The 8985-nt window shown below is 36.4% G+C and overlaps 1 protein-coding gene across 3 annotated transcripts; it reads left to right on the top strand.

Annotated features, from left to right (window-relative positions):
* Positions 1–332: 332 nt before the first annotated feature.
* On the top strand, positions 333–6766 carry LOC7458750 (uncharacterized). Of its 3 annotated transcripts, none has more exons than XM_024590739.2 (14): positions 333–657; positions 1784–1910; positions 1998–2303; positions 2457–2530; positions 2728–2887; positions 3032–3056; positions 3184–3273; positions 4180–4351; positions 4433–4506; positions 4949–5018; positions 5553–5624; positions 5703–5836; positions 6169–6242; positions 6439–6766. In XM_024590739.2, the coding sequence occupies exons 3-14, from the start codon at positions 2111–2113 to the stop codon at positions 6495–6497; spliced, it is 1197 nt and encodes a 398-aa protein (XP_024446507.1). In that variant the 5' UTR covers positions 333–657; positions 1784–1910; positions 1998–2110; the 3' UTR covers positions 6498–6766. The 3 variants fall into 3 exon arrangements, with proteins under 3 accessions (XP_024446507.1, XP_024446509.1, XP_024446508.1); XM_024590741.2 differs by having other exon boundaries at positions 360–657; positions 1771–1910; XM_024590740.2 differs by lacking the exon at positions 333–657 and adding an exon at positions 1601–1682.
* Positions 6767–8985: the final 2219 nt, after the last annotated feature.

Here is an 8985-nt window from a genome sequence, read left to right as displayed (position 1 = left end):
AAATTTTTTTTATTTTTTTTGCTTCAAATTAATATTTTTTGGTGTTTTTAAATCATTTTAATGCGTTGATTTCAAAAATAATTTTAAAAAATAAAAAAAATATTATTTTAAGTAATAATATTTTATTAATAAAATCACTTTAATTTTTTAAGTAATAATCTATTATGATTTAAGTAAAATCACTTTAATTTTTTATTAATAATCTATTATGATTTTATTTTAATTAAAAATATTATTAAGGATGTAATTTAAATTAAATATTTTATTTAAGAAAATAAAAACTTTCTTTAAGAAACTAAATGAAACGATTTCACTAAAAAGAGAGAGAGAGAGATAAGATTATAATCTACTTTATTTTTACTTTAATTTATCGGTTATAATCGTTTGCTTATTCTTGTAGGATACGATGAGTGAAGCTTACGGAGGGAAAGAGGAAGAAAGCAAAGAAAAGGCTCAGAAAAAGCAAACTGCAATCCGCTCTCTTTCTTTCTTTCACTCTTACAAAAAAAAACCTGCTTATAACGGACAAGAATTGTAGCACAAAAGCAGAAAAAAGGAAACAAACCAGAAACTCTATGCTGTGCAGTGTCCAAGAGAGATCATAACTTGTTCAACAAATATCAATTGCTCCTCCGGCTAGATCTCTCGCAACTACTGGTACAACATTCAATGTTTCTTCTTTATACTGAGAATATATATCAAGATCTTGTTTTCTTTTAGTTTGTTGTTTTTGAGTTTTTCTAAAGATTGAAACTGTAAAACTGATAATGCATGTAGATTGGAGGGGAGCCTTGTTAACGTGTTGATGAAAGTAAAAGATGATATTCTTGGTGATTGTGCAGTTTTTGTGTTAATTTGCAATTTGGGAAAATAGAATTAAATAATTTGACGAGAAAGGAAAACTTTCGTTTCATTTCCTTGAACTTTCCTCCACTTTCTCGGGAAGCAAACAGAAGGGGTGAAGTCATTTTTATTTTTTTGGTTTTTTCTGTTAATGAATAGAAATTAGTGGAGAATCACCTTTGCGTATATGGTCTAGAGGCATCGGCAGAGAGTCATTCTTTATATCGCTGCTCACTGCAGAAAAAAGAAAAGAAAGTAACGAGTGTCAAGTGCAATTACCAAGATTACCCCCGCCGCTTGTTTGAGACTTGTTGCGTGAGTTTTTGGCATGGAGGGGTACAAAAGTGTTCGTATTATGCAGTAAGACTTGTAGACTTGGAGGTGAAGGAAAGATTCCTTTACTCATCAATGCTCGCACGTCTCCCAAGTATTTAGCACAAATTGAAATTGGATTCCTTTTTTTTCACTGTCGACAAAGAAAAAAAGCATGTGGTGTGTTGTGATGTCAATTCAATCATACAAATAGCTTTGGATTTAGGAGAAGTGAACATTCGCTATCGATCATGTCACTGTAAAAACGTTTACGGAATATGGCCATGTCCCTGTTTTCTTTATAATATCAATCAGTTCATCCATCTCCGTTTTATGGATTTAGGGAACAACTCAATTCATGGATTTTAATTTTCTCTAGGAACTCAATCGAGACAAGGTCCATAGTGAGGGAACTTTTTTGAGTTTTGAATTTTGTCTTAATCGTGTGTAGAGTGTAATTCATATTTCAGCTGTTGAAAGACCCAAGAAAGGAAAAGAAAACGAATTGTTTGTGTTTTGGGATTTTTGTAAGAATCCTCTTTTTGACTATTATCAAGAAGTCTCCTTTTTATTCAATAGTACTGGCTGTATTCATAGTCTCTCCATGTGATTTAGACTGATTTTGCAGGAACTGGTCATAAACGGTTGCCTGCGCAGCACTAATTGACTTTCGAGGCATTACTCACTAGTGGCTTCAGAAAGGAATTGCACCACAGATCTAGGTTTTTTGTCAGAGAACCCAGCAAGACAACAAGGTTTCAACTTGGCTCTTTCTGTTATCACCGAGTCTCTATTTTGCATTGCATTGTAATTGTGCGCACTGATTCCACCTTCAATGGCAGGATATTAGAGCACCTGATTGCATTGCAAAACGAGGAATGCATTGAAATCCAGTGAGGTACTATGGTACGTTGATGCTATATGTGATGAAGAATACTGCTAGTTTGAAGGTGAAATGGAGAGTGGTGCAGGCATCACAAATGAGAGGCTTGCCGTGGTACTCAAAGATCCATCATGCTTTGGCCAATTCCGGAATGGTTCCAATCCCTGGATGGCCAGATATGTTTATGGCTTGATCTTTCTGTTTTCCAATCTGCTAGCTTGGGCTGCAAGGGACTATGGCCGTGGTGCCTCAGTGACATTGGAAAGTAAGATTGCTCATTGTTTTAGTTATTCAGCTACTCATTTGTTAGCTGTATGCTTATGTTAATTTTTCCTAAGGATTGGCAGGGTTAAAACACCTACCTCCAAATATTTTCTTTTGGTCGCTTTATCTCTCTGGTGTTAAACTGTGGCTGCAGAACTGAAAGTGTGTGCGGGAAAATCTGACTGTTCGGGTGCTGAAGGAGTTCTGCGTGTGAGCTTGGGATGCTTTGTATCCTTCAATTGTAACATTGATTCAAACTGTCTTCTATAGTTGCTTTCTCTAACACCAGAACAATCATACAGAGGAGCTTTATGGTGCCTTCGTACTTTTATTACAAGCCAATCAATATAAGGGATTCCTTCCGTGAAATAGAGGAATCTTGGAACTAAATTAATTTTCAAAGCTACACCTTAATCATATTGCAGATATTTTACATAATAATGTTTCTTTCTACTGTTGGTACCTCAAAGTTGCATGGCCGCAGAGATGCATGGCATTCTGGATGGTGGACCGCTAAGATTGTCTTGTGGATTTCCTTGACAATTATCACATTTTTGGTGCCCTCTGCCTTTTTCCAAATTTATGGTTTGTGCCATTCCGCATTATATATAAAGCCAAATAGCATCTCTCGTTTCCCTTTATCAATTCTAATCCAGTATTTCAATGTTTTGATAATATATATAATCGTACGTTGATGTGGTTTTCTTCCTTCCTCTCTTAATTTCGCAGGAGAGATTGCACATTTTGGTGCTGGGTAATTCTCTTTCCTGTTCTATATCATATTACTGTTAGTTTTTCAGGAAGCTGTAGATGGTTCCTCTGTGTTTTGGTTGCAGAAATCTCTCTAAGATTTTGGTTTACTTTTCACTTTATCGTTTCAGGGTCTTTCTCCTAATTCAGCTAATAAGTGTAATCAGTTTTATTCGATGGCTGAATGATTGTTGCCAATCTGAAAAGAATGCAGTAAGATGGTAAGACTTCTGTAAAGCTAATGCCAATTTAAACTCTTTCTGTGCTTTTCCTAATTGGAACATTTTGTTGATGATCATTGCATTTTGCACAAAACATATTAAGTTTGCAAATAGCCTGTGAACATCATCGCATACACCCTTTTGTCTCGTGTCTTCCAGCGATAGATTAGATACTGCCAATCAATTAAAAAATTGAAATGAAATAAAATAGACATTATCCGATTCATAAAAGCATTTTGAAAATTCTCAGCAAAGATCTACGGATGCTTAAGGTAGGTGAATTTGCTTTCATAGTCTGAGCATTTAGGCGGTCAAAGCCATTGACCCTGTCAGCAAGGAAACTGATGAAAAAACCAAGTAAATGATTGCATTCTTTCTGGCCTTTAGAAAGGTTGCGGAGTTCATAATTCAAAAATAGAATTATAATAATTCCACCAAAGAATACTAGAAAATTTAAAATTGACCAATTTTTAGTGCTTATGCTTCTAAGACAGTAAAATCTGTACCGAATTGCAACTTATTCCTAAGAATACACAAACCAACTTCACTGACCAACAGAATCAGACCTTAATCCTTGTATGTCCAAACCAAGTTCATCACAAAAGTATCTATGTATTCCATATAATAGGCTATTGATTAGTCTGGACTTTAGAAGGATTTATTTATCACATCTTTATCCCTACAACCTTCTTGGTGATGCTTGTTGATCTGGTCAGCTTGAATCCAATATATGTCCTGTATAGATTCAGTTAGGCAAGTTGATGCCAGACAATTCCTGGCAAATTATCGTATGAAATTGACAATTGAGTTTTTCTTATCAGTAATTTATCAAGAAATGCGAGTTACCTACTACTTGATAGTTATTTCACCTGTATCAGCTCTAATTTTATGTGATTCGAACTGCAGCCACATCAATGTGATGCTAGTTGCAACTACTTCATATGTAGTATGCATACTTGGGGTCATTCTAATGTACATTTGGTATACACCAGAGCCGTCTTGTATACTTAACATTTTCTTCATCACTTGGACCCTGGTACTGCTCCAGCTCATGACCAGCGTTTCTCTCCATCCCAAAGTAAAGTCCTACATGTGCTTGCTTTCAATTGATTGATGCCCTGACATACAGTATAAAGTTACTAATTTCGGCTGGAAACAGGTGAATGCTGGCTTTTTGACTCCAGGGCTCATGGGGCTTTACGTTGTATTCCTCTGCTGGTGTGCCATCAGGAGGTACGCTTCCCTATCTTATTTATTCATTCATCTTCATCTACTGTCTGTAAATTTACGCTACAGGTAAATGTTCTTTTAAATTCTCAACACTTAACGCAACATGATTGTACAATGGCAACCTGCACTAGTCACAAATCATCAAGGTCGGAGGGCTTTTGTAAATTATTGACTTTACATGACCTGCAGTTCGTAACTTCCAAAAAGCATTAGAATGACAGATAACAATAACACTTGTAAACCCCTGCCTTAACGACCTGACGTGAACTACACCAGAAGCAAATTTTCTTCTCCTAATGCTTTCCATTGGTGAAGCGAAGCTTGAAATGAACTGTTTCTTTCGTTATTTTTTTTTCTTTTATTATAATCGTCGAGTTAAAACAGTAGATTAGTTAATACTAGATTCTTCATTAAATTTGATTTTGTTGCATTTTTGTGTTTGCAGTGAACCAGCAGGAGAAAGTTGCAACAGGAAGGCAGAAGCTTCAAGAAGAACAGACTGGCTAACCATTATAGTAATCTCAAGATCCTTGAAGTATTTCATAAGTTCTAAACTTAGCAATTTTGACTCGGCTAATGATAGAATATGCTTTTTATATACCTAAGGAAATTCAAAACATCAATTATGATCATATTTCCAAAAAGAAAAGAAAACGCTACTGGAACGGAGCTTTCATATTGCCCCTAAAAAGTACATTTGACTTCCATGGATAACCATTGGCCTTAGGTAGTGGACTTCGAAAATCTCTCACTTTGTTAGGGGGAATTATAGTGTCAACCTGCTGGAAAGGAGTGATGAAGGAAACGCTATTTACTTTCTTGATTTGAAAAAAGAAACTAAGAAAATGAATCCCTTTTCCAGGGATGCTATCTCCTGCATGAGCCTGTAAAATGGAGGAAAATTGCCCTAAAAAAATTAGAACGGTTGAACAGCTGAGCAAACTAATATTTTTGAACCATGAAAGTACTGTTAGTTTTAAAAGCCTTTTGTTGTCAGGATTTCTTGGCATTTTTCTATCTTAATGACAATTGATCTCGTATGTCCACAGAGCTTTATTGTTGCACTGCTTGCTATTGTTATAGCCACATTTTCTACAGGCATTGATTCTCAATGCTTTCAGGTTAGTCCCAAAATCCAATGAAATTTTTATTTTCTATTACCACATCGTTCCACAACTATTGGCTGACAACGGCTGCAGTTCAGGAAGGGGGACACGCAGGATGAGGATGATGTTCCATATGGTTATGGCTTTTTCCACTTTGTTTTTGCCACAGGAGCAATGTACTTTGCGATGCTATTGATTGGCTGGAATACTCATCACATCATTCAGAAGTATATTGCCTTATCTCAAAAACTTATCCGCCTTTTGTGCATCTTGTCTTCTCATCCATCCTAATGTGGCTGCAGGGTGATTTTCACATCAAATTTCTCTGAACCAAGGAGAAACCACTTAGTATAAGCACCAATTTTCATTTTTTCTTCGATCATTTCAATCAATCTTAAATAGAATTTCACAGGGTTTTTTGAGGTCTTGTTACCATCAGGAAAAAAAAACTGCTCTGGGGAAAATTGATGACGAACAAAAACATTTCGTCCTGTTTATTGAGAATTGGCAAATTCATAGGCGGGATGAAATTAATGTCTCTCACCTTGATCTTGTACAGGTGGACCATTGACGTGGGTTGGACCAGTGCTTGGGTGAGAATAGTGAACGAATGGCTCGCAGTTTGTGTTTACTGTAAGTAATTAAATTACAAAAATAAAAATATTTCTCCATGCATCATTGCTCTTCATTAAAAGATGTATTCTTGGATTATAAAACCAAGAGACCATAAAACTCTTTGCCTGATCTCCAAGCCATCTTGATCACGACAAAAAAAGACGTTATTTATATTGGAATGGAGAAGAATAGCTCATATAAGATCATTTTGCAGTATGGATGCTGGTGGCTCCTATACTACTGAAGATCAGACGAACAGCAGAACCTGTTTAAGACACACCAAGGCTCTCCAAATCATTTTTCAATTGCTCCTTTCATCTGTTATCCATATGGTAATCAAACGATTGGAGATAGAAGACATTGTGGTATACTGATCAAGATACCATGCTAGAGCAACGCACAGCACATCTACTGACGGACCTGATTTATTCCTTTTCTTCTTCTTCTTTTTATTGTTGTAATCTGACATTGCAGAAAAGGGAGAGGGAGATTCATATAATTCTGTTTTAACTCTTGGGAAAATGATATTTGTGATTTGTGAATATGCTACTGAAGAGCGTATCTTACAAGAACAGGAGTGTAGTTTCCTTCTTGTGCTCGTGAAGTAATCCAGAATCTCGTAATGATAATGATAATGATAATGATTCATTAATCGAAGGAAAAAGAAGAAACAGTCCAGTCGCATGCTATACTTGTTCCCAGCTATAACAAATCTCAAACAACTCTGCTTTTCTAACAAAATCTTGACAGATAAAAGATTTCTGTGATCAGAACTTAACGACGAAAAGAATCTCTTTGTACAGAAGACTGTTTAGAACAGTGTTTTAAAACCCAGACCGGCCCGGCGGGTCGACCCGGGACCCGGCCGACCTGGGCCTGGGACCAGTCCGGGTGGAGGCAAAAACCCGCTCGGGAATTGGCCCGGCGAAACCCGGTCGACCCGGTCAATTTTGTTTTTATTGCCAGTCATTAAACGACGTCGTTTTTATCCTTCTAAAATGCCAAAACGTTGAAGACAATGTGAAGAAGAACGAAGCAAAATCATTTACAATTGGCAAACCTAATTTACTCACTCTTTGAAACTTAGCTACCCAGCTGAGGAGCAGAGGACGTCCTGGCCTATTAATCGCTGAGGAGCTGAGGATGTCTTTGAATCTCCTTCTGAAACGCAGCGTTTTTCGTACTCTCACATCTCTCTATCTAGTCACCTTCCCGCCGCTTCCTGCCTCTGCCTCTTCTCTTCCTTCGACCTCCGCGTCCCGACCTATTGCACCGGCTGCCTCTTCCGGTTAGTATTGCAAGTTTTCAACTACTATTTCTTTCATTCTTTTTGTCTCATATCACTGTTAGACTTGGGACTTTTGAAGCATAAATAATTGTGGTTAAAGCTTGAATCTTGATCTGTTAGGTTTAGTTTTTGTCCACGGTTTTTAGCTTGAATGAGGTTGATAGTGAACACCCAAATAGGTTTAGTTTTCGTTGTTTTTTTGTCAAAAAGTTTAGAAGCAGTTTACTCTGGCTCTTTTGTGGGTAAGAAAGAGGAGCTTGGCATGCTAATTATGATCTGTTTCTTTTATATTGTTGACCCAACATTTTGTTAAATTGTTGGGCTTTTTTATTTTTGCGAGTTTATGTTTATAAAGTTTTTGAGTGATCAAATTTGTGGATTCTATTTCTCTGCGTGATATTTTGGTTGGTGATGAAGATCGGGGGAATATTTATTTTCTAAGATCAGGCTCACCATTGCTTGTTTATATATGTAACAAGGGTGGAATATGAACAATTTCTACTGTTAATTTGTTGTGGTCCTTCGTTAGTATTATTTTGATAAATTGTTTATTTCTACTGTTATAAATTGTTTATTTTTAATTCTTTTGCATTGAATGAAAACCATGAGACTTTCATTGTTAATTTATGAATGGATTGCAAAGTGAGTTGGCTTAAAATTATATTCCCTCTTATAAATTATGTCAGGTCTTAAAATGTCTTCACATGATGGTAGTACTCCAAGTAGTGATCCTTCAACGGCCCAATCATCTCAACCTTCAATTTCTATGTCAAGTGGTAGTAGAGGAAGAACAGATTTAGCATGGGGTCATTGTAGAGAAGCTCCTGAACTTAGTGTTGGATGTAAAAAGACTAAATTAGTTTGTTTGTATTGTGCTAAAGTATTTGCGGGTGGTGATATTAATCGATTTAAGCAACATTTAGCTGGAGCTAAAGGAGAAGTTGAACAATGTCGCAAATGTCCTCCTGATGTTCGACATCAAATGGTTTTGAATCTTAAAGGAAATGCTGAAACAAAAAAAAGAGTTAGAAAAATGCAAGCAGAATTCAATCCATTTAATGCACAACAAAGGGAGCATGAAGAGATGATGATTAGGCACGTAGAAGATGATGATGATGGTGATGATGATGATGATGATGATGATGAGGATGTCAATACTAAAAAACATATGTTACCACTGAAGATTGCAAAAAAGAAAAAGATTCAAAGCACCAGCACTGTAAAACAATCGACTACAAGTTATGGAAAGCAAGAAATCTGCAACATTAGGGACATATTTCATGTAGAGAACAACTCCTAGTGCTCAAAAGTCTCTTCAGAATTATTGGCAAAGAAAGGAAGCAGTTGAACGGTGTGATCTTGCTTTAGCGAAGTGGATGATTGATGCATGTGTGCCATTTAATGTTGTTAACTCTGTGTATTATCAGCATGCCATAGATGCTGTAACAGCCATGGGTCCTGGTTATAAATGAC

This window comes from Populus trichocarpa, chromosome 18, assembly GCF_000002775.5.
Source record: "Populus trichocarpa isolate Nisqually-1 chromosome 18, P.trichocarpa_v4.1, whole genome shotgun sequence".
In the NCBI taxonomy this organism is placed as follows: Eukaryota; Viridiplantae; Streptophyta; class Magnoliopsida; order Malpighiales; family Salicaceae; genus Populus; species Populus trichocarpa.
Note: the sequence above shows the minus strand (reverse complement) of the source record. Positions and strands in the feature narration are given on the sequence as shown.